Source organism: Seriola aureovittata, chromosome 11 (assembly GCF_021018895.1).
Source record: "Seriola aureovittata isolate HTS-2021-v1 ecotype China chromosome 11, ASM2101889v1, whole genome shotgun sequence".
Lineage (NCBI taxonomy): Eukaryota > Metazoa > Chordata > Actinopteri > Carangiformes > Carangidae > Seriola > Seriola aureovittata.
The window spans coordinates 11499931-11527065 of record NC_079374.1 but is presented as its reverse complement, the minus strand read 5'-3'; the positions used below and the strand labels follow the sequence as shown (position 1 = coordinate 11527065).

The 27135-nt window shown below is 39.7% G+C and overlaps 1 protein-coding gene across 2 annotated transcripts; it reads left to right on the top strand.

Moving 5' to 3' along the window:
• The first annotated feature begins 270 nt into the window (after positions 1-270).
• cckbrb (cholecystokinin B receptor b) lies at positions 271-26697 on the top strand. Of its 2 annotated transcripts, XM_056390103.1 has the most exons (6): positions 271-350; positions 451-760; positions 10139-10390; positions 13860-14121; positions 16250-16377; positions 18788-26697. In XM_056390103.1, the coding sequence occupies exons 2-6, from the start codon at positions 607-609 to the stop codon at positions 19327-19329; spliced, it is 1338 nt and encodes a 445-aa protein (XP_056246078.1). In that variant the 5' UTR covers positions 271-350; positions 451-606; the 3' UTR covers positions 19330-26697. The 2 variants fall into 2 exon arrangements, with proteins under 2 accessions (XP_056246078.1, XP_056246077.1); XM_056390102.1 differs by having other exon boundaries at positions 291-760.
• Positions 26698-27135: the final 438 nt, after the last annotated feature.

Genomic DNA, 27135 nt, shown 5'->3' with positions numbered 1-27135 from the left:
TCATGAACATATATGACTATAGGTTATTTTCAGTCTGTGCTTTACTAGACGTCAGTTAATATATTTGAAATCAACATATAAGATTAATATTGTCAGTGTCCACAAACAGACCAGTCCAGACCAGACCGGATCAGTGCTTTTTTGTTTTGTTTTGTTTTGCTGTCCACCCCTCACACACACACACACACACACACACACACACACACACACACACACACACACACACACACGCACGCCACCCACCCTATATGACATTAGCCCTCCACTCTCCTCTGCTGCACTCACTCGCGCTCTCCATGCGGTTCACTTGGCAGAGGCGCAGCAGCGCGCCGCGCTCCTCCCCTCTCCTGGTGTGCACCGATCCTTGATTAACGCATCTGCGGTACTTAGAGGCGGAGAAATAAAACCGAAAAAGTACTTAAACTGCTATTTTTTTCTTTTTCGTTTCAGGGAAGCAATGCCTTACCTCATTCTGCAGGCCAAGTGAGACGGACTATGGATGCAGAGTCCGGGTATTTCACCACTTCAGAGACTCAGACAAAAATTGACACCAAGTCAGAGATGAACTTTTAATAGGCTAAGTCTAGACAACGCTAAATCAGAAACATGGATCTGTATGCGCAAAATGAGACCTCTACTTCCCCGGAGTGCGTCGGAGCGCAGACTGACGTGCAGCACAGCGGAGCCGGTAACGGGAGTTTGGAGCAAAACATCACCTGCAACGCCGTCACACTCGTACCCCGGCGCACGAGGCAGAGCGGTGAGCGAACTCACACATGACTCAACATTTACCTCCATAAAATGTCGTATAGTGTATATTTCTACTTTTTAGTGTGAAGTTGTCATATAAATTGATTTAACTTACATCCCGTCAGAGATGAAAAGGAAGCAAAACTACAATACTGCAAGAAAGTTCACTGTGGCTTTCCTTTAAATAACCCAATTCAGCTGAAGGTTAGGCTGTCAGCGTAGGATCACAGATGTGTGAGGCTGGAAAGCCAGCTGATCTCCAATTTCAAAGGAGGGTAAACAGATTATTCATGAAATTCACTTCCCTCAAATAACTGGCCCACATAAAAGGAAAAAGAATCAGTGGAACTTTTTTTTTTTTTTTTGCTTGAATTTTAAAAAATGTTTATGAAAGACATAGTTCACATGAAGTAATTTCCTAGTTGGAGTGATTTTGGTAAATCTCCGGGAGTAGGTTATGATCCTGATGTGCTTATTAGGTAAAGCTGAGTTATTTGGTTCTATGTTGTTTTATTTTAAGAAATTAATCAATGGGGTTACAGTGGAATACAAATCAGAGAGTAAACACACACACACACACACACACAAACACACACACACACACACACACACACACACACAGAAAGAGAGAAACAGTAAGGAGTCAAATCCTGGCCACACAAGGGATTTATTCACACAAAAAAAAAAAAAAACAGTCAGATGGCTGCATATCTGGACTGTGCCTCATTTTCCTGTGTTCTGCTTTTTCTGTACTTTCAAAACACTTTATCCAAAATCCAGGGTGTAAGGTTAGAGGGTGTCGTATGTTATACAGATCTTAAAACCCACTGACGCCAATTTGTGATTTTGAGTGATATAAATGAAACTGATTTGACTTGAGCTTGTGAACTAGAGAGAACACTGAAGTGCGTCATCACTCCTGCAATTTCATCACAGTCCTCTCTCCACCTGCTACTTTCTCAATCAACACTTGCTATTTCCGTCCCTAACAATTGTTTTTCAGTGTTTCCATATGCCGATGAGGTGTGTGTGTGTGTGTGTGTGTGTGTGTGTGTAGATGAGGTGTGCTTGTGTGTTTGTGTGTGTGTGTTTGGGGTGAGGGGGGCTGGGCTACGTGTGTATAAAAGACACTGCAGAGATTGAGCACCTTCATTGAGCTGGTGAGAGCATCATAAGTGAGAGATAGGAGCTTCCCAACTGTTGACACACAGTATTATATTCTCAATGGTTTCAGTTAACTTCTGTCATTCCTACCTTTACCTGAAATCAGTCATTTCAAGCACTCAGGGATGGGTATGACTCATTATGCTGAGCTAAATCAGTATTTAGCAAATTACAAACCCACCAAAGACACATTTGACAGGTACAGATGTCTGGCGAGAATTGCAGCAGCACAGTTAAGGGTGGAGCTTAATCCATTTCTATGCTGCACTATTTAGTTATTTCACACACGCGGTGTCACTCAAAGATTATCACTTCCTTCCAGTGTAGCTTTTCACTCCCTTTTTTCTCTCTATTTTGCATTCCCACTGTAACGTCTAACAGGACTTTGCACCCGTCATATAAAGGGCAAAAATCAGGATGTGTGAGCCTTTGTATTACTGCTGTCACCATCTTCAGTCAATCCCTCACTCCAGAAATCAATTACTTTTCCACCATGTCCACTCATTCTTCCCATCTACTCTTTCCGTCCGTGACGCCGCTGCTGTGTTTGTGTAGGAGATTGAGTTGTGTCACATTCAAATTCCCACCTGCTCGCACTAATATTTCACTATACCAGGGAGGTCTGAGCATTTGCCTGTGACTATGTCACATTTCACATTTTTTGTTATTAATGATATAACATGTTTAAAGCTGCCAAAACATATCTATGTAATGTAAGCTAGTGTTCATAGTTGCCACTGTGGCAGAAAACATGCACAGCTTTGTCTTCATCAAGCTGTAAAGGACATGTTTAATATCTATGATGTTGTCTGTGGCTCTGAAGGAGCTTTGTCAAGTTGGAGTGAATAACACTTAAGATTTTACTAGGTTAGGGCTCTGATTACTTTATTAAAGTAAAGCCAGTATTAGAATGTGATGTAGGAGTTTGAGAGACATTTACCAGACAGGGCTGGTCAACACACAACCTTTTTTAAAATCTGCCAGGTGCTAATGCATTATGCAAAATGCACCCAATGTGTCACTGATATCTCTCTAAAACATTTCAGCATTTAAATATGTCACAGCTGTGTGAGATTTTCAGAATGGATATTGGCATCGACCCCTGACACAGCCTCCAAACCAGAGCAAGCACACCTCAAAGCGAGGAAAAACCTTGTCCAGCGATCAGGGGAAACATATCGCTCTATCGAGCGGCATCAAAATGTTGTCACATTGAATGCAGCCCAGGTGTTGTCTCTGTGATTTGGAACGAAAAGCTGCAGACTCTAAGTGCTTCGTGGCACATGGTTTGACATCCCTGACGTAGACTTGATGTTAAAGTGTCTTTAGCAGATGCCTGTCACACCCTGTTTACTACACAAGATATAGGTGAACAACAATAGAGTCAATAAAAATGTCAGGATTATCTCGGATTCTGGCTGGTTGTAGTGCAATTCATCGTAAGCTACAGCAGTGGGAGATTGTTACTTTGGAGATGATAATGACGGAAACAAAAGAGAGGTTATCAGTCACTTGCCAGGAACACCCTGTTCAATCCCGGAACACAAAGCAGTTTATTCCTTACACAACAAAGACCCGGCCCTGCTTTTCATTTCCCCCTTCTCTGCCACCACCGTGCTCCACCTCACTCCTGTTTGTATGTATTTCACTACCTCCATCACTCAAACACTCTCATCTCACTCTCCCTGTTTGTTGAGACCTTAGATGCCTGTGCTGTGTGCCGTGCTGTTTTGTATTTTGACCGCCGTGACCACAGGCACTGCGAATTTCCTGCTGTAGTCCGTCAGTCAGCAGACAGTGGTTTTCGTTAAGCGCCTCCATCAACTGTTCTGGGGTGCACTTGGCTTAGTGACAAGGTTCAGATGACATTTACCATGCTGGATTAGCCACTAGCTGTGACATTTACCAATACCTTGGTCTTACAGGAGCAGAGCTGGCTTTGCACTGATAGGTGAAGCCACCATGGGCCAACTGGGATAGACTGTGACGCACACTGCATATGTATTAGCCAGAGAGGGGGAGTGTGATTCATAGTCAATATAATGTCTGATACACTGAGTGAAAAAAATGAATTCTTAAATATTCATGACTGGAATACGAACGTCATTATTAATTCATCCACTATTTCGTTGCATATGTAATAATAGCCTCTGCCACTGAAGTAAACTTTTAGCTTGAATCACTTCAGTGTTATTGTTAGCATCTGTTCATCAGCCTTTCACACCCAACACTGAAATTCCTGGTAAAGTAACAGTAATGAAGTTTTAGAACCAACCTGACATGGAAGTACCAATAACTGGACTTCTTCGAATGGCCGCTTGAGGCTGGCTCCAAAAACGAGTCACTCCCCACAGACTCCCATATTAAAATGCCCAACTTTACAGCAGAGATAAACATGTTTACAGCCTGGTACCAAAAATCCAGGTCTAATTTCCTCCTTTATGAAAACTGTACGGGGGGGGGGGGGGGGGGGGGGTGAATTCAACTCACTCGTTTAAATTTTATTAAGGTTTAAAGTTCTGCATAATTGAGGGAGTGCCGCTTTGAGCGACAGGTCGGTTAGCGTATGACTGCCACAAGCCAGCATGCACTGAAGTCTCAGCTCGACACGCACCCCTCCTCCTTGCCCAATTTGTATTAGCCGCGGTTTTGGCAGAGTCAGGTACTGGCAAGATGGGGACGGCGAAACGTCCCACTCTGAGCTTCAAAACCCCTCTTCAGAAACCTATGGGTGACGTCACGGAGGCCACATCCATTTTTATTTACAGTCTATGGTTAAAACTGATTCACTGACTCATTTGCACAGTTGAATTAAACTGTGTAAAATGTGTATTACATACGGTCGAGTCCAAAAATCTAAGACCTACACTTTCCCATCCACTTGAATGGAAAAGTGTGTGAACACAAGGGTGTCTGATATCAAAGACTGTATGTATGTAATGTAACCAAATGCAGATACATTACTGAGATATGTGCAGGTAATGGACTCTGATAAGATATAAATGGCATATTAATTGCACCCGTGAATCTGTCAAGATTATTTCAGGTAATTGCGAAGGAGAAAACTCTGGAAATTCCAAAGTAATTTCTTTCCGCAACCTGCTCAGCTGCTCACCGTGCCTCCGGTCTGTAAACAGAGAGCAGACTGTGTTCCAGAGCCAGTGGTCAGACATGGCTGATGGGCACTGCACACACACTCATGAAAGCACAACCCACAACTCCACTGCCACAGGCTTCCCTTCTGTCATTTGGCTCCCTGAACTGCAAATAACCCTAACCCTCTGAATAATTGATGGGGCCGAATGCTAACAAACCTTGCCAAATGGTCACTGTTGATTTCTGTAATGACTTAATCTTAACTATGAAGGTGTAGCTCCAGTGTTTAATTAAACTTGCACTGAGCCTCTAGCTTCACTGCAGTGTGGTACAGAGATGTGAGCTGGCACAAAGAGCAGTGATGGTGCAGGAGGCAAGGGAAAAGGCAAAGGGACTGAAAAGGAAGGGATGTAAATTAGTTTGTGAGTTGCCGCTCTGCCAGGTGCTCAGCTATTGATAATCATGAACCTCATCAGAGTTTAAAGGAATAGTTCGACCAACTTTATTTCATCCTGTTACAAACAAGGAAATATGTTTCCAAATTAGTATTTTGCTATTTGACTGGCATATTTCACCAATTCTGTGAGCATACAAAACAAATGTGAAATTCTTAATTAATTATGTTCAAGATATTTAATATTATTATATTAAGGAGATTAAGGAGATTCATAATATTCAGGAGGACTGAATCTTTATATGTAATCATATGTACATGTAATAACAAAAATCCACAGCTCTATGTCACTCAGTAGTTTATCAGAATAATATAACTATACTACAGGGACTTAGACAGTGTCTGATTAAAATAATCACACAGTAGCTTATGGGAAATCATAAGCTTATGAAAAGCTGATTTCTCTGTCATTAGCTTTGTAGTTATACCTCATGACTTTCTCCAACTTACTGTATCATATCATGTAGAAACAGATGCCCTGTTTTAGCTACCCAACAGTGAGTAATTTAATAAGTCTGTATATCTGTGGGTGGAATATTCATTATACAGAACCAAACTGCAGCCAGCAACAGTTAGCAGCTACTGTGGCTGATGAGCAAAGTGGAATATTAAGGAGCTGAAGAGCCAGATATTTTCATTGGGAGGTGGTGGAGACCAAAAACAAAGTTAAAAGAGAGTGAATGTTGGATTTAAATGTTGCTCCATAACTGATGGATAAGTGAATATGAAACTGTTTGCTAACATGTTCACCATATCAACTTAAAAGGTGATGACATGTCAATGTCAATATTGTGTTCACAACAAGTTTAAAAAAAACAAAAAAAAAAACAAATGCAGGTTTACTCTCTTACCGTCACAATAAAGCCTGAAGAGAAGCTGCAGACCTGTCCGTGTGTCAAGAAGCAAACATTCTGGTCAACCCCAGGCTGGAAGCCAACAATCATAATTTCATGATTTAAACTGTCTTGATGAACACTGTAGTTTTATGCAGTAGTCTGAATAAGTCAAGTGAGGCTGTGGAACAGAGGAGAGCACTCTCTGTATATAGTATAAATATTAATCTGTCCCACATATTGGCCACATGAGTGCAGGTAAAGTGCTGGTGAGGTGAGGTGATTAATACAAATGTGTCTGCCCTACACACATGATCATTAGCAGCTATTGGAAGTTCCTGCCTGAAGGAAAGAATGAATGTGCTGAAGGAGTTATCAGCGTTTCCCACACAGCCAGAGAGCACACACGAAGGCTAACTGACTCCGATTAGGCAGAAGCTAACATATTTCATTTGGCGGGAGAGAGAGAGAGAGAGAGAGAGAGAGAGAGACAGTAATAAAGGAGAGAGAGAGTGCTGGTTCTTCTCTCTTACCAATCATCTGTCTGCACATTTACATTACACTCATGCAGATGCATGTGCACCCTCATGCGCACAGAAGCACAAAATTAAACATTTTAGGCGCTGACATTTGCAAGCTTGTTCTCGTGAAGACACTCTGATGCTCTGCCAGTAGAACAGTACCCACCACATTAGAGGCTACTGCTTTTTATTTGCATGGGAGTGTGTGAGACAGATGGTGAAGCCACATGCCATTGGATGCGAAGACTGTATGTGCATGAGTGTTTATGTGGAGAGGGAGAGGGAGAGAGAGAGACAGAGTGACTTACTGACTTTTGCTGACCACGCTGAGCCTGAATCACTAAGCCTGCAAGTGATACAAAAACATTTCCGAGTGGCTGGGTGGAGGCCAGAGCATTAAATCAATTGAGTGACAAGCCGTCACCCTGCTTTCATATATGAACCCCGGGTGTCCACGTGGTTTTGCAGAAGCTAAATCCTCCGTTTGATGTTCCTCTTTCACTTTGTGTCAGCTCTTGTGCAGCAGACCTTTCCTGCTCGACTCGCCTTTTGATAAACACACAGATGAGTGGTGTTCAGATAATGTGCCCCAGCCAGTTGTGCACAATTCACATATTTACGTCTGAGGGGGATTGCTGTAAATGAGTATGAGTCAGATTCAGGATTACAATGAACAGATATGACGCAGGCCAGAGGAAATAAGGCTGAAATAAATTGTCTTTTGTTCTTCATGCCATTTGTGATGCTGAGGGTCAATGATTTTCTGATCCTTAAAGAATAACCCTCAAGGTATTGATAGAGAAAACATTAATCAATGATACCAACTGATTCTTAAAAAAAAAACAACTGTTACTTATTGTTAGCACAATCTAAAAAGCTGTGTTTTCCTGACAGGATGAAAAATGGCATCACATATGAGTCATGTAGCTGTGTGGCTGGCATTGCTGCTTTGTTCCTGTGTTTTTTTTTTAAGGCTTTTCATGGTATTAAGGCTTCAGTGTGTTTGGTTGTGCATGCACCTACAACTGTGTCAATGAAGTTTGGTCTTATGTTTGAGTGAATTTGATTTCTGTGCTGTGGATGTGGTGCACATGGGTGCCTCTAATCCCCAGGATACAGGCGCAGGTAACCCAATAAAAAGTGTTATGTCTAAGCAGGGGGTTAGGTGACGATAACAGAGGAAGCAGATAACATGGACTTTATAGGATATGATCCAGTGAAGCTGCTAATGGCTGAAGGCACCGACAGGCTTTGGGCTGCATGCTACAGTATTTTGCACTTTACAGTATTCTGTATTTGCGGGTGGAAAATGTTAATGTTGGTACTTAAATTTGACTTACAATGAAGGAACTGGTAATGGCACTTAAAGATTGAAAATATAGAGCTAATTAATACTAATTGGCTATGGTGGGCTGCCTTTGTACCAGCTACAAGCCATTAGCTACTGATCTGAATGTTTATCACATGTAGATGAAATGTTTTTCAGTGTTTCTGAGATCATGCAGCCTCAGATCAAAACACAAAATAACCAAATGCACATAAGAATAAGGATAATTAAAGTAAAAAAAAAAAATGTATAAAAAATGATTTTAACTTGGGTATAAAGTCATTGTTATACCTTAAAATATTAACTCTTGTTTCCATCCAATATTGAATTCCCAGTGGCTCTAGTTACAATCATATTTTTAACTATCTGTTGTACTCAAATGTGTTCATTTATTTTGTAACAGTGATCTAATATGGTATCACTACGCAGTACATTAATGTGTGTAGCCTACTTCTATTAATGTAGGCATGTTAATATCTGGTATCCCTGGCTCTTATGGAGTTTTATTTCAGTCTCTGCATCCTATTGAGAAATTACCCAAATAAAGGGGAAAAGATTTGTTGGCCATTTGGATTCAGCTGACACAGGGAATAGTGAATTAGTGACAATATATAACAAATCTACAATGCTAAAGCCCCAGTGACAATATTGTACTTCACTTTGGGTATTGGACTTTAATATCAATGAGCATCATAAGCATTGAACTCACAACCTCAAAACTTCCAAGAAAGTCCTCAAACATCATGTGCTACATGGTCAGACATCTACTTTGGGTGCTGAAAATTCACTGCCACCCCTAAGGATCAAACCCAAAACCTCAAACCTCCAGAGTTACTTCCTGAGCTATTTGAGCATGAGCTGTATTTCTTAGAGACTTTGACTTTTTCCTTTCGACTTCAAAATGTAATGCGCCACACAAGGATCAAACCCAAATCCTTTTACTACCTGAGCTATCCCAGCAGCAGCAGCACTCTGTTTCTCATTGGCTCTAAGGTTCTGAGTTGAATCTTCAGGTAACTTTCTTATTTTGCTGCCTGACTTCCAAAGGACGGACACAAAATCATATCCAAAGGAAAGAGTCATAAGCTCCAAGAAATGAAGCTGACGTGTGTCTAGTGCCAAGTTTTGAAATCTTGGGTTCAATCCACACACGTGGCATTGAGTTTGAAGTTGAAAACCTAAATTAACCCTCAAAGGCTTTTTTTTAAATTTTTTTTTACAACTATTTCAATCTGTGGTGAAACTTGAAGTCAAACGTCCGGATGAAAGATTTAAGTTTCAATCCTTATGAGGCTCAGTGAAGTGAAGTCCAGCTCCAAAGTGAAGACTGAAAAGAACTCAGAGAGAAGCAGTAGTACAGCAATCCTGTCCTTTCTTGATACCAGGAGCGTTAAAACCAGTCTACTGCTGGTAAGGTAGGAGTGTGTGTGTGTGTGTGTGTGTGTGTGTGTTGACGTGATTTTGTTATTTTTTAGGAACTTCAGTGTTAAAGCCTCAACGTTCGTTTTCTGGGGTTATGTTGATCTTCGTACCATTTTGTGCCTGCAGAGTCAGATTAAACTGCTAGTGAACTGACATGGCCATGTCTTGGACAAGAGCAGTTGCTGTAATGTCTTTATTGTGGCTGTGATGTGTGGTCTTTCACAAGCAGTAACTAACATCACAGGTTATGGTAATTAAAGTGTGGCATTGCATAATTTTCAGGAAAAGCAGTGGGCCACTGCAGAGCAGGCCACAGAGCAGCAGAAACAATGCAATATTGCTGTTCACAGCTGTAGTGTGTCGCAGTGCAATCACAAACCCCTCCCTTTACAGGCAGAAATAACACAGTAATAAGTTATGAGAAATAGTTGTTGGCTCCAGGCTGTTTGGATCAATAAAGAACAAACGATTTTACTGATCATCATGTAAAACAGACGTGATCAACTGCTTCAGTAAGACAAAAATATTCACACTCTAACATCCCTTCTTCTCCTGTCTTTTTCTGCACCAGATGAGGACCACACGCTGCAGATCCTGCTCTACTCGCTCATCTTCTTCCTGAGCGTATTCGGCAACCTGCTGATCATTGTGGTGCTGACTGTCAACAAGCGCATGCGCACCGTGACCAACACCTTCCTGCTGTCGCTCGCCATCAGTGACCTGATGATGGCCGTCTTCTGCATGCCTTTCAACCTCATCCCCAACATCCTCAAGGACTTCATCTTTGGAGCAGCTATGTGCAAGATAGTGTCCTACCTCATGGGTGAGAGAAGGAGGAGTGGTTAGGGATAAGGGGAGGAGTTAGAGGAGGTGAAGGATGAAGGTTGATGAGAGATGAGAAGGAAAGAAAAGAGGAGAAAATTTGGGGGTGAAAACAGTGGCTAAAGATTAAGGGCTTGGGTCTGTCTTTATATTTCCCAACAGACCTTTGAAATAGCTTCATTGTTTGCTTATTCATGATTGCCTCTATAGAAGGAAATGCACTCAACAGTTTACTCTAACAAGTAGTAAATTGAGATTTCAGACTTTTTTCATTGAAAGTTTTGTAGGCTTTGAATATTGCATAAACTTCATCCTCAGAAAATGACGAAGGATGAATGCAGGGCATGTAGTAAAGAAGAAGTGATGTTGCCTCAAATGAGGGATGCACTTTATACGCAGCAAAACCTTATTCAGAGCAATTCAGTTAAAATATACAAAATAACCGATCATAAGGAAGCACTTGTTACCCCACAGTGTTTCTTTCATATTAATGGTTAGTATCTGTTTTTAAATTTGAAGAATTGCAGTGAACAAAGTCATTCAGTCATTCAAATCAGGTTATTATTGCCTCTTCAAAAACTATGTTAGCTTTAATTAAAGCTTCACAGGTGCATGTCAGTATATGAATAACATTATTTATGCTGCAGGTAATGGAGTGATTCAGACACTTTCAGCTGTCTTAAAAAAAGGGAACAGCGTCTTTTAGAGAAACCAGTGATATGTATCATGGGCCACAAGTGTTATTTGGTTAAACCTACCAATTTCTGAGGTTGGTGTCCTTTAAATTACGTGTAAGCTGTTTGAAGAGAGTGAAAACATCAGTTTCAGTATAATCTTTATATAACAGGATTGAGGTGCACATGTGGAGAGGGCTGATATTAAACCATTTTTTGATAGAGCACAGCTATATATATATCCTTTGTAAAATGTGAATGATAATCTTTTTCCTGAGACCTTTGCTTCATAGTGGAAGCGGTTTCAGTGCAGTTCGATATGAAATGCCATTCGTATCCGATCTAACTGAATTTGTCGCAGTGCCGTCATATTTCATATTCCTTTGGGGTGAGCGCTTGCAGATTGGAGGTCAGTCACCTTTTGATGGAGGTTAGAAGTACGTCTGGCAGTCAATGGTAGAGACATGTTTGGAATAATTTTCAGAAAAAAAAAATCTAATTTCTAGATTATGGTGAGAAAGAGTAAACCCTGCTTAAATACCTATAACTTTAGGGAATTCATTTGACTGTATGAATAGTTATAGACAGCGAAGTATGGAAAAAAAAGAGATAAATATTACTTCTATCTTTCATAACAGTGACTTAGCATTACTATCATTACTTCTTGTTATCCTATCATGTTATACTGTATTATTAGCCCCAGAGCCAAACAAGAAGCCAGGCATGTAACTGGTAAGTGACATATACCGTCTTGAACTATAGTGTCAAATTTATAACATTGTAAACTGAACATCTTTGGGGTTTTGACTGTTACTACAAAAGCTATTTGGTAGTAACAGTACAGAATAGTTTACTCTCATTTAGAAGTGTAAACATTTTTTTTTTCTCCAATGATTTCCATGCACAGCGCTTCATTTTGTTTACTTTGTAATTATTATAAGCAAGGTGATAGCCTGCCTTTAAACCTCTGAGTCACAGCCTACATCTGATTTTTTTTTCTGTTAAATAGAAACAAATGAAAATTCAGTTTGATTATCTGACTAATCCCTTATTGCTTTTAGAAGCCACTGACTTGCATCCAATAGAAAATGAAGGGAATGGGCTACTGGGACTTTGCAGCTCATTACTGTTGGCTACTACTAAAATTAAATTCATGGATTGATTTATTACACTTGTTAACCTAAGCTACAACAACCATGAAAACAAGCAGCAATCAGGAAGTTAACAAGTTCTCTGACCACCACTTTACTAAAAGTATAGATTACCATTAATCAGCTTTACAACCACGGACCATCATCATTATCTTTCCCATTTGTGGGAGGTTTAATGGCGCAGATTCTCAGTGTTTTTGCCTTTAATATTCACTTGACTAAGTGACTAAGTTTTCCTAGTTCACATCAAAGTGATAATTGTGCTTCTAGCTGAGTTCTCTTCTTTGGTCGAATGTCTAAATCAAGAAGCGGCTCATCATCAGTCTGTCAACCAAAGATGTTAAGCTAAGCTAACCTGCTGCTGGCTGTAGCTTTACTGTACAGACTCACGGCAAAAAAGTAAATAAGAATATTTCCTTAAATGTTGAATTATCCCTTCAATTAGAATATAGCACTATAACATAAAAATACTTTGTTCTCAGTTTCAGAATTTTATATCATAATATAGATTATATCAGATCAGTATTGGTTGATGCAATAACTGGATAGATGGACTTTACTGTTGTGTTAAATTTACAACAGTGTGTCATATTTTATAAGTTGATAGGTTTTGTATGTAAAAATATTACATAAAATGTAAATTGTAATACAGCTGTCAGGAAAATGTAAATACCATAACAGTACTTGAGTTAATGTAGTTACTCTCCACCACTGCTTTGCAATAATTAAAAAGGAGTTAGGAGAAGAAAAACCTGTAGAAGAATAGAGAAATCAATAAAAAAAAACAAAAAACAAGAACCTTGGAAGAAATACAGTATAATGTAGAGGTAATACTTTCGTGCTCTCCTGCACCCATCTATAACGAAAAATAAAAGTCAACATAAAAAAGGAAAAGTGAATAAAAAAAGAGAATCATTGAAGTAAGACATGGAGAAAATAACAATAAAATCATCAATATTGAGTAAATAAGAAATTTAGAAACAAATAAAATGAACAACAGGAACACTGTGTTGCCGCTGAAAGAAAAACCGACTGAGATTTGAAAAGAAAAGTTGATTAAGCAAAGCACAGAGCTTATGAATGAAGGAGAGCCATCAGCATGATGCACTGAGTGAAGGTAAACAAACCCCAGGGAGAGTGTTGCTGATTGGTGCTTCAGTGGGGTCTGCTCTTAAGCTTCCCTCAGACAACATAGTGCACCACTGGATCCTGACTCTCTCTTTCTCTCTCACACACACACACGCATACATATGCACACAAAGGCACACATACACAGTATGTATCCTTGCTGAGGTAAAGAGTAATTTCCCGTCTTGTCCTGTCAGGAGGGAGATGGCAGATCACATCAATGGCCTAGGCCAACATGATTTCCTCTACCACAAGACTCTGATAACCATCCCCACCTCCATGCCTCGCATTATATTCATTTGGAAGCACGTCTCCACACATCACAACATTTTTTTTCGCAGTTATGATTGCAGATATTAACACACAACACACACATCAACAAACACGTTATTGTTACTTTTCATTATGAATCCAAAGTCTGAACGATAATAACTTTTCATTCATCAAAATAAAAGATATGTTACAGATAGTCATATGTTTATTTACTTTCTGAATAATCCGTTTTGTTTTCCTTCAGGCATATCAGTGAGCATTTCCACGTTTAGCTTGGTTGCCATAGCGATTGAGCGCTACAGCGCCATCTGTAATCCCTTGAAGTCACGGGTATGGCAAACACGTTCCCATGCCTATCGGGTGATTGCAGCTACGTGGGTGCTGGCCTTCATCATCATGATCCCATATCCAATCATCAGTCACCTGGAGTCTTTTCAGCGCCGTGACAACACCACAGGGCACCAGTGTCGACACAAGTGGCCCCTTGCAATGGCAGAGCAGACCTGGTGAGTGTCTGGGTTTCACATGGTCTGTCTGTTACTTTTCTGTTTCTTTTCTCACAGATTTACTATCTACAACAATAAAAAGAAATCTGCTCAGTTTGTTATTATAATAAATAGTTTAATAATAAAGCACTGCATGTTTCACGGGATCCTCATATGTTTTTTATGCAGAATCTTAATCTGGTAAATTGTCATTCAAATTGTCAAATGAAAAATACTTAAGTAAAGTAAGTTAAAATTGTACAGTTCTTGGGTAAATGTGCTTCACTAGAGAAAACTCTCTGAAGCCTAAACAATTTGATCTGGTTTTAATTTATGCTTTGATTGAGGAACGGTGAGATTAACAGACGATATATACAGTATCTTAAGTATGTATACACTGCACAGAATATTAGAAAGTTTGGGGATATACAGAAATACCGTGAGTCTGATATGTTAGAGATGGCATCATTAGCCACTGATCCCCTGGAAAGAAATAGAAAGCTGCGTGAATACAAGTCTTCCTCCTGGATTAAGGTACACTGAAGGATATGTTCACTCTCACCCGGCTGACCTGTGATGAGGAAAATTGTATTGACCGAGCACGAAACATTTTTTTGTTCCAACAGCCAAATTCATTAAAAAACACAATATCAATAAAACAAACAGAGGTTAGTGGGAACAGCCACACCATACACGTGTCCATACATCACAATATCTTCTCCTAAGGCTGTGATTGGATCTACTTCCTGTTTCACTGACAACTCTCCTGATGAGAAAAATGTGTCCTGCTCTAACAGGCAAATTAGTTCAACTTAGGAAAGGAATTGTCATTTAAAAGATGAATTTCTTATAATGGGGATGATAAAACATTTTGGCAGTGTTGTAACTTTAACTGGAGAGATACAGTGACTGCTTTTCTTTCCTTGCTGAGCTTCATCAATTGGATCTCCAGGGTATTGCAGCCAACAACAGCACAGAAAATGCAGCTTATCATAAAACTTGCAGTCAAGTCATGGATCTTTTTTACTCTCCCGCAGCTTCTAGTGTGGACAATCTGCTGTTTTGTATCAAATAAACTGCAGATGAACTGTGTCTGAGGGTGTGTGTGTGTGTGTGTGTGTGTGTGTGTGTGTGTGTGTGTGTGTGTGTGTGTGTGTGTGTGTGTGTGTGTGTGTGTGCACTTTCAGCAAGGCTCTCTACACTGAAACATCTAATTTACTTCCATGTTTGGATCTGGAGCCTGTTTCAAGCAGCTCTCACTTTCTGTGTATTGGCTGTTTACATAGAAATGTTGGGGCAGATGAAGACAGCAGAAGGATGTTTCTGTGTTTTTCTTTGGACTTAGGATGGAACAGGCTCTGGGCTAATTTCAGACAACCCTGCATATATCTGTGTGTATTTGCGCACAGTTGAAATTGTCGAGTGTGTGTGTGTGTGTGTGTGTGTGTATTTGTGTATTTGTGTATTTTAGTGCCCTAGTGTTTGATTCTATGACTTCAGGTTTGATTATGGACGTATAAATCTACACATGGGCAGTAGACCCCGATTGTGTCTGTAGTGTATTACTATTACATTTGAGTCACAGAGCTGAGCATCATTTTAGCAACACAAAGGGTCATTTTTCAACATTTACAGCTGTTATTTGCAGGACAGGAAGTTCACTGCCAACATGGATTAAAAAAAAAGTTTTTGTATAAAATTTGTATAAAATATGAAATAATAGCTACGCTACAGGTGAATCTTGGTTCAGGTTGTATAAACTGAGCAAGGACATATGTCAAGCTACCATTTTCATTTTGGATTAGCAAGGAACTGCAACTTGGGAAACAGGTTTTTTTATTTATTTACTTATCAAGCAATGAATTGGATTTTTTTTTTCATTTAAATAATTATAGTCTTGGAGCATTCTGGAAATGCCTTTTCCGGTAGTAAGTTTTGGTTGAAGGACATTTTAATCATTCTAGGTTTTTCAAAGATTGCTGGATATCTGTTTTTCTGAATAAAACAAGAATCTGCTCTGCGCCTTGAATGAACAGGCAATGGTAATACATTACACATGAGATACAGGGTCTGAGGATACCTGAGTGTGAACATGCACCATTTTCCTTCTGCATCAATGCTGAGATTTTTTACCTCTTTTCTCTTTTAGGTACATTCTGCTTCTGCTTGTTCTCTTCGCAATCCCAGGAGTGGTGATGATTGTGGCTTATGGGCTGATCTCCAGGGAACTTTATAGAGGCATCCAGTTTGAGATGGGCCACAAAAAAGACTCAGCTGGTGAGACTGTGCACGATATGTGGAAATGATTAAGAAGTCAGTTATCCTACAGGGCAGTTTGGCCAACAGCCAGTGAAGAATACAAAAATAAAAAACTGATGAGGAATTTCATTTTAATCACAAGAATTTCATTAGCGCCACAATCACTTTAATGAGTTCAGGTTATGTGAAACATAACCTTTTGTGGGCATGGGATGACAGCAGCATGGAGTGTGTTTGCTGGTGCTCCATTAGAGGATGGAATTGGCTGGCAGCTGTTGGCCTGGACATCACCATCTGTTTGGTCTCAGAGAGAAAGAGGTTGCATAAAAAAGGGCTTGAGAGACAAGAGCATGGGGTAAAAAACAAACAGAAAATTTAGGAGGGAAATGATGCAGAATTTCCTTAGAGATTTTACAGTAACCTGTGTTTTATTTAATAATCCAGGAACGGATTAACGAATTGTGTATGAACTCTCTACAGGATCAGTTTCTGTTTCTATTTTCTTGCTTTAGGGCTCTTTTTACTAAGGAGAGCAGGATAACTAAATATTATCAAAAAACTGCAATATCCCCTGATGGATGATTACTGTGGGTCAGCAGGAATTGGTTACCACTTTTCTGCCTATTAAGTGGAGCTGCAGTGTGATGCACTCAAAATAAACCTCACAAATGTATCATCACAGAGCTGTGGTGCTACTCCACTAGGAGGGAATTTCTTTAAGATAAAAGGCAGGCATGGAAGTTGTTGCATAGTCACATGCTCCACACACAGTACCATCCACTAGTATATGCCCGTGTTGTATCTCTAACACATGGCGGTTCGCATAAACATTGAGCACCAACTCTATCTGCATATCTCAAATACAGAGCTCCAAATCCTCAACTGCCTCCTGCTTTCAGTGATTTAGCATTCAGTTATATGCAAATGTTTCTTTAAATATACGTTCATGCTCATCACGCTTGTTTTTCAGGCTCTGTCGGAGGGTTTGTTAGCTTAGGGACAATCTAGTCAAATTATGGCCAAATTAAAATATATGCCATTGGTGCAAATAGTGGTTAAAAACCCAGTGTGAAGTAAGAAATTGCTTTAAAGGTTTGGTTTATACTGAAGTCTAGTCACACAGATACCGTTGGCTTGATTGCTATTTTTTAAGCAGCAGCTCATAATGGGCAGGTTGCAGTAGAAAACAAACATACCTTTGTCAAGTCCACAGCTATGGAAGGCTATTATTGTCATTCAAGGAGGAAAAACTACAACATACTAATATAATAATGTAACATATAGACGAAGGCACTTGACACAATTTTCGCCAAACTTCATTTTTTTTGCCTTTGATAAAAATACTCCCCTTTACCGCACAGTCTTGTTTGCTTCCACTCTGCCTCTATTTAAGCACCAGTAGGAACCAGGTAGTATTTTATTTGTACCTGATTCATACAATAAGATTACAGTTTAAATTGTGTGATGTATCATTGAGTGGTACCAACTATTTTCTCAAACTGTTTTTTAATTCTCAAAAGTTTTACTGCCATAGTTCTCAGTACTTGTACTAGTTAGTGTTACTTTTTGTAGTATAATTAATACCAGGTCTAAATCCTTCAGATATTGATGAATGCTACTGGGTAGTTTAAATATTAACATTACATATTTTTCTGATATTTTCTTGTGTTTTGTGTATCCAATCTTATTATACAAACTTAAGTATTAATGATACTTTCTGTGTCCCCACTGATCCTGCAGCCCAAAATGTATGACCATGCAGAGCAAAGGCGCTGATAAATGTGTGCGAATACATCCGTGTTTGCAAACTCTCAATCTAGTGTAAAAAGAATCATGTCTGCCTAGGATGGGCCAGATCTGATACCAAGTAATACTGAGGCCAAAATCACTGATATATGACATATACGATAACAGTACAAATCCCAGCTTTTTATTAATAAAGCCGCTGATCTATCAACTCGGCAAGGGCCATGTGAATGTATCATTAATTTGCCTCCCAGTGATTTACATGAAGTATTTCTTTTTATTATTCTCTGTAAGATACTTAATCACATGCATATCAAAATACAAGACTTGTTTTACTGGTAAATTAGAAATATTTATCATTTGAATTCCCTGAACTAATGAGGCGACTGCTGCTCACATGCACACAACAGAAGCAGAGGAGCAGAGTGCAGACACTAAGATGTGCATGCTCATTTGCCCACAAAATAACTGAGATTCAGTTAGTTTTGTTGATATCGATACTTCAGGTACTGATCAGGCCACCCCTACAGTAGCATGAATGGAGTCCATCTGGCCCTCAACAACATCAGCGAAGTACAATAAAAGCAAAAAGATTCACAAAACGGGACATTACTCATGTATTAGTGTTTTTTAACATTTCATTCACAGATACCCTCCTCTTTCAATCTGCTCTCCCATACAGATGTGAAGAACGGCCTGACCTCCAATGTGTCTACTGGCAGTGATGATGGAGATGGTTGCTACGTTAATGTCGTCCAGAGGCCGCACTCGATGGAGATGTCCACCATGGCTGCATCAGGCAGGTCTATCAAGGCCGAGCGGCCACGCAGCAACACATCTGAGGCCAAACTGGAGGCCAAGAAGCGAGTCATTCGCATGCTGGTGGTCATTGTTGTCCTGTTCTTCCTCTGCTGGATGCCGGTGTACTGTGCCAACACCTGGCGGGCTTTTGACGACAGGTCCGCCAAAAATGCCCTGTCAGGGGCCCCCATCGCTTTCATCCATTTGTTGTGCTACACCTCTGCCTGCGTCAACCCGATTATTTACTGCTTCATGAACACACGTTTCCGCAAAGCTCTGCTCACCACGTTCTCATGCTGTGCTGCGCCTTGCCATCGCCGTCGTCGTGGCGGGCTACGGGACAACGAGGAGGATGTTATGGCAACGGGAGCGTCCATGTCCAAGTTCAGTTACACTACAGTCAGCACCATGGGAACCTGCTGAGCCAGATGGATGCAGGCACCAGGAAAGACAGTTACTACGGCAACACAGCACCCCACATCCTAGTCTTTAGGCCAACTCTGCACTCATAGTGACTGTGACGTGGAGTGGAAAAACAGGCCATATAATGTAGCAGTATAAAAGCTTCATGTATGACTGTGACTAAACTTATGTAGGTATTATTTAATGAAACCAAGTCTTACAGTGTAAATACTAGCATTGCTATACTGAAAAAAGCACAAAAAACATAGTAGACAGTTATCTGTTGTCACAGTGGACCAATGCCTTTATGGCAGGGCGTGCGCGTGTATTACTAGTGCAGAGGATGTGAGTAGTGGTGAGCTGTATGATATGTGAGGGAGGCAATCTTGATAACTTAGTAGTCATTATGTAGCTGTAAAAATAGTGTTTTATATTTTGCTCTCAGTTGTAATGTTTATCGGTGTTAATGATGATAACGCAATTGCCTTGTGGACTAAGTGCCTGCTACTAAATATTGTGTACTATGTTTGTCTGCTGTTGATTTTACGTCATTCAGTATGAGGGCAACATAATCGCAGGCAAGTTGTAACCTGAAGGGGTTGGAAGTAACGTTTAAAGACTCAAAAGATCTTCTAAACGAACTCAACATCTTCTTTAGAACTTAGGAATTTCCTCCAGATGGGAATTGATAAGATTAATAAATTGTCTGTTCTACTTGGCTACATGGTTTACAGAAGAAAAAAAAAAACTTCAGAGGCATAAACTGTTTACAGTACATGGGCGGTGTTGATGCCTTGTGTTGTGGTTGTCAACTGTAATGCTAGTCACCTTTGTGTTGTTTAGTTTTTAGAGATGGATTTTTCTTTGTATGCGCCAGTGTTTATTTGTACGTTGTTCTTGCAGCTGAACACAGTAGCAAATATGACAAGGGAGACTTGACACTTTGAACTGACTTGGTACTTTCTTTCTCATTTGAGGGTCTCCTCATTTGAGGGCAGTAAATTGGCACAATTGGAAACAAATCTGAGCTATTTTAAGAGACCATACAAACGATCGTATTTTGGAATATCAATTTAATACTTTGATAAATTTCATGGTACAGTATCAGAAGATTGTAGCTTAGAGCTGTATGGTGCATAGACAACCCGCCACAGCTCCCCTCTTTGTCTCTGTGTCACATCTGTGGACCCTTTCTTTTTCCTTTTCCTTTTTTATTTGCAGCTTATGAAAAGTGTGACTTACTACTCTAAAACTAGAGGCCTTAAGGGAAAAAGCTTATTTGTGACACTACGTTCAAGTTCAGTGATTAACCTTATTTGTGTATGGTTGGATGAGTAACTCTTAATCTGGTGCATTTCAGTGACTTGTCTTTGTGTTAAGTGTGTAGTGCTTGGTGAAGACAAAAACTTAATTATAATTATAATATACCAAGCAAGTCTTTTGACTCACAATGACATAATTTAAAACAAAAATTTAAAAGAAGGAGTCATGCGCATATGTTAATTCTGTTGTACAGTAGTTTACACAGACAGTAAATGTTGCTAATATATTATATTTGTTACTATATATACTATATATATATATATATGTACTGTCTGACAACATCGAAGAGTGATTTTCATGAACAATAAGTTCAGTGCAGCCTTACGGTATGTTTTAAAAGAGGTTACAAGAGGATCAAGTACCTACAGCATTTACGAATAAGCTCAGTGACTTGCTGTCCCCGTGTAGCTCACCTGCAGGCTACAGAATGGCAGCCAGGTTTCGGAGGTCGCTGTTTGTCAGGCCTGACTCTGGCTCCCCCGCTCACCTCACAGTAATTGTGTTACGACCTCAAACCTGCCTGGCTGAGAGGATATTTCACTGAGTGCACCAAAGCACAACGCTGTCAGTCTCACAAAAATAGATGAATGACCCGCACTTGTGAGCATGTTTTGGATGATTCTACATCAGCCCGCAGCTTTTGCAGTTTATTGTGTACACTATTCCCTTTGTGTATAAAATATAAATCATACTGATACCTTACTGCTTGAGGCGATACAACAACAAGGCAGAGAATTTCATTGGCTGAAACCTCAGTCTGTGTTTTAGAAAATCTGACAATCTTGGTGCCATGGCTAGACTAGGACAATAAAATCTTACACTTACGTGCTAATGAATTAGTTTCTGCTACCGCTGCTACAGTCACAGAACTTTACCTCCACACATGTCGACTGTAGAGAGGAGGACAAAGCCCCATCATCTTTAAAACACAAGATACAGGCTTTGTATGAATGGCTTTGTCCTTAAATATGCACATACAGTAAAACCAAAGTGAGATCATGGTAGATAGAGTGTGCTTTTCAAATCAAAATGCCTGTCTGATCTCTCAGTCCCAGTGTTAAATTGTGGGAAAGCAGATGTTTTCTTCCTGCAGTAAATAGAGAGAAGGTGTTTCAGTCTACAAGTAGCGTTTCCCAGAAAGAGGAATACTATCCGTCTGTGTTGATGTTTATGAGTGACACTTAGAAAGTGTTTCTTTTCCGGAAAGCTGTGAGAGCTGATTTCCCTGTGGTGTCACAGAGGCCATTAGATGTTATGACTTGCCCCCCACCCAACCTCATCCAGTCGCTACAAATACACACACACACACACATACACACAGACGCACATACGCACAGTACTCCTGCTTAAACTGGTTATTTGGCACTTGCTCACAACCAATTACAGACAGATACCAATAATATGTTCTTTTCCTTCTTCACAAAATGAATACTGGCCATGAAAATGAAAATACCTGTGATGATAAATTCTCAGTAGATAATGGTTTGATCTCCAATTAACATATTCCACTTATGTAGTATAAGTAAATGTCAGTGCGAATAGAGTTTTCTAAAGGTTACAGTAAATGTCACCTTCAGTCCTCTGTTTAAAAATGGTACGTTGGTGTTCATATTTACAAGCTTCATAGTATATGTAACATGTATTCTTCGGGAATAGAAATGATGTTGGCAGAAATGGCTTTTTCAAAATAACACTTACAGTATAGTCATGTATCAGGAAATGTTATTAATATGTTCAGATGTCAGTTAAAGAGGCATAGTAAAAAGAGAAAATTTATTTGAGCAATTCACAGCTTGTGTTGCCCAGGGCTCTGTGAGTTTAAAGCTGCACTCATCAATATTTTTGACATTATCAATGGAGCAAATTACGACTTGCAATGTGAAAGGGGTCAGTGGTAGTGACGAACTTATCACCCGTCTTTCCAGTTCAACTCGGCTCCACAGTGTTTTTGACTATTTTGGCTCACGGTTTTGGTTTTCTGGTCCACAGTTCTGTTCTCATCATCATGCGGCATCAGGCTACTGTTTTCAACAAATAATAAATCCCTCAAGAGTTGGTGGACACCAAAACAGAGCCAAAGCCAGGTGAATATTGGACTTACGTGAATCAAGACACAGGAAATAGAACTCAAAATAACTGCTAATTTTGCTCCTGCTGGATATGTAAATAGGCAACTGTTTGCTAACATGTTTGCCATAATGCCTCTTTAAGGGGATAATATATAAATGTTGTGTTTTAAGCCTTTAACACTGCTCCAGAGAGCTTAAAAAAAATCAGTTACTGCAGCTTTTAATGTTGGGGTTGCACTCCTTGCCAGCTCCCACCAACAAGTTAAGTTTCAAGTAAATTTGAACGCTTTAAGCATGACAAGAAACATTCATTTACCTCCAGTGTATTGCAAACTCAGAAGTAGACATACTAGAGACATCTGTGATATCTCAAAATCTTGATAAATAAAACATAAACTATTTGCATGGATGGATAATGTAATGTTTTTATTTTTTTTGCAGTTGGTTCTTTCAAATTATAAACATGGTCCATACATACTGAGCATGTCAATCATGCAGAAGATGTAGTGAGATAAAGGAGACACGTTAGGTACAAATCTTTTAACATATATGTCAGTTTTTATAATTAATGCTATACAGTGTGAATACATAAAAACTGAAAGAGAGGTAAAAGTGTCTCCACCACAGACCGTGCATGCTATTGACTGAACACTGAAGGGACTCTTCTCACATTCACACAAGTAATCAATCATGTCAGTCAAGACAATGAGGTGATCTTTACAAAATGACAAGCATTCGTTCCTTTGATAATTATACCCCTGCTGCTAAACTACCCTCTCCTCTCCACAAAGACTACACAAAGCTATTACTTGTTGTGCGGTTTAATTTCTCTGCTTGCACCCTCACCTCCCCCTGTTCTAGCTTCTTGACAATGGCATCTCTTACCTTTAACATTATGTGTGCCCATATCTCAGTGAAATGTCTGTAGGGCTGTTACCACTGCTCAGATTGCAGGGCACCCTCATGAGCAGAGCCCATTACTCCAAATAAAAGTGTAACCATTTGTCACAATACACAAGTGTCACTGACAAATGGTGCAGCTCTGCTCAGGGGGAGTGCTGCTGGTGAATGATAGGGACACCATCCACAGGTGTTGCAGAGAAAGACTCTAGGAAATAGGGGTTGACGGTTTGAGTGGGGTCATAATTGTTTAAAGTGAGCAAAGCTGATGTGTGCGAAGCAAATTTGCCCAACTGGGCAGCACTGCCAGGTGCATTCATGACAAATCCACTCAGCAGCAGTAAGATAAATAAAAAAGGAGTTTGGTTATCCGAATGGAAAATCCTGCTTGTCCTGGCAATGTGAGATAGTACAGATTCCCTACTGAGTTGTAACTGTTTAACTGTAACTGCATTGAAATTGATTAGTGTTACTTTTGGCTTGCCATTATATCAGCAGTAGTAGTTTTAAAGTAAGATATTTATTACTGATGCATTAAGGAAGAATAATTGTGCTCCTTTTGCATGGCTGAATATGCTGTTGGTCACTGTGAGTGTGAGTGCATTTCCTTGTGTTAATAGAAGAAGTAATTCAGATGGCATTAAGTGTCGTTCCATATTTACTGTTGCAAAATTTGTTGTATAGGAGACAGGGTTGTGTGAGCAAAATATAAATTAAAATTTGAAAGCACTAAAACTAGATTTTGATACAGAGCATCTGTAGAAGAGGGACAAAACATTAACTAATTAGAGACCATCTTGCGATGGACTCACACCAACTATAACACCCGTCAACATGTTGATGTTCCGTCCCATCAGCAGACCTACTCTGTAGTTCTTACTACATTATTACTACATTATTACATGCTTATGGGTCGAACCACACCCATCTTCAAACTTGGCCTACATTTTGATTTCACTTACACACCTGTGAAGTTTTGTGACTGTATCTTGCATGGTTGTGACACAATCGCGGTGACAAAATCTTGTCCACATACATATAAACACTTACCAAAGTACTGAAAACTGCCTCTGTGGTAGTAGTTGTACCGCAGTAGCTGTGGTAGCTGTTGTCTCCAGGACCACTTCTTGCCATGACACACACACACACATCCGCAAGGTGAAAACAATACCAGCCCTTTTGTCATGGCTGGTAATAATGCAGGACCTGTCTTTGTTGATTGCACTTTTGTAATGTAAATTCACAACAAACTTCAGCAAATTTGCAATTAATCAAACTACTAACGCTACACAGTGAATTTAGGGATTTTCAAGGCCCCTGGAGCTCTGGAGCCTCAGGATAGTTGCCAGCTTTGCCCCTCTAATTACTTGTAAACATTTGCTCATAAAATAAGAAGCTCATTTCTGACACAACAAAGGTTTCATTGTCCCTTGAAAGAACTATGGAAAAACCACACTGCAGCCTTTTTTTTTTAAGGCTGTCACAAGCATCTTTGCTGTTGAGTCGTCAAGATGAACAGAATCGGCAGTTTTCAGGCACATGCGCAGGGAGTTGCAATGGGATTTATATTTTAATATAGTCTTCGGGGCTGTAATGTAACAACGATGTATTAGTCATTTCAGCCATCATATCAATATGATCCATGTGGACTGAAGAAATCATATTGTGGAACACAATGATGAGGATTAAAGGCCATGTCATTTGAAAGTTAAGCATCTGGGTATTGTCTCATTAGTGTTGTTGTTTACTGTTTCTGGGGCAGATTTTGGAATAGTGCAGCCATCTTGCTGTGAATGTTAGTGACACAAAAGCCTTCTCTGGCAAGAGGCAAATATAAATGGTATCCATGTATATCTGTGTACATACCTGCTCATCTATATCACTGTTAATATACACGTATTGTTCTGAATTGTACTGAAATCAGGTGTCAAAAATATTAAATGAAATATTCTCTTGTATATTTGCTCAGTGACGTTCTGTAAGGGAAAGAGCTGATCTTGCGACTCAGTGATATACAGTAGTGTTCCATGTGTCTAAGCAGCTTGTTCAGGCCGTAGGCTCGGATGGGATGAACAAGGATGAAGGGTTAGAGAAGCATACAAGGACACATTTAGATTTACTCGAATGGTCACGGTTCAAAGGCCACCATTGCCTTAAGTGTGTTTTGAGTGTACAGTATCTGTATGTCTGTGTGTGCACATGTGTGTGTGTCCTTCATACATTTACTATGTAAATACATGAGTCACTTCTGTTTGAGGCGAAGCTGGAGATGAAAGCATTTGGCAATACTGTTTCTCCATCCATGGAAAAGAACATGGGCAATGGCAAGCACTCTTGATACTGACATATTCAGTGTTGGCTTGACATTGTCTAATGTCTCTGGGTAAAAGGTGATGAAACAGGTCTTATTGCTACTATTGTACTTTCTAAAAAAGTGAGAACTTTGAGAAAATAATCTGTGAAAAATGTTCAGTGTGGTTTTCTTGGCTGCTTTTCATGTGTCTTGACTAGTACGTTTGTGCTGCTATGACGCTGTAAGGCCTTAGGTGTTTACTCGTGGTTTGGAATGTGTAGTTTTCCCTTCTGGTTTATGCTCTAGATGGAGGAGGTTCAACGGGTCTACCTCCCTTATGACAAGGCAGATTCATTGCTATCATGATTGTTGTCACAGCCACTATTCATTGCTTCTGACTTGGCAGACAGAATAGGTGTGCTACCTATCTCTGCATTTGTATACTCTGTATGGAAAATGTGTGTGAATCTGTGTGTCAGAGAAAGAGACACAATCATCAAAATCATCAAGTACAGGCAGATTTTGTGGCATTTGTTGTATGTGATGTTTGAGATTTTATGATAGCTTCTGTGGCTTATGAAATTAATGATCCTCATGTCTGACAGATGCACATTTTGTGTTTCTATCTCTCTCTCTCTATATCTCTCTCTCTCTCTCACACACACACACACACACACACACACGCACAAAACAGCTTTAAATGTGTATGTACAACTGGGTGATTATCCAGTTGGTAGTGATTTGCTTTTGCTTTTTGTGTAATGTTATTCAATTCTAATAAAGTCTCTGTCAAATTGTACCAAATGTCCTCATTTAGTCTTTATACGACTTATAGTAATTATAATAAGTGTTTTTTTCTGTCTTTTGGATGCGGTCATACAGTTAGGCCTTATGAGTTAGTCTCATCTCCTCTGAGCACTCTAAGCTTTCAGCTTTACATATAACACAATGCTGAAATGCGAGAAGGTAAAGTGCACAGGCGTTGCCACTGAGCCATTCTCTTGCTTACATGGTAGTTCTGTTTAGCGTGGTCTTAATGGAATCAAATGGAAAATAAATGTTGACTTATAGGTACTCTACATAGCTTCTGTATTGCCTCTCAAAACACCAGCAGCAAATAAAATGTAAATATATCCATATCATGAACTTTAAAACAACCACTTGGCTGTACTGGACAATAAAACGTACAAAAACCTCAACATATGCTGGTTTAGCACTGCTAGTTTGACCTCTAAAATGCAA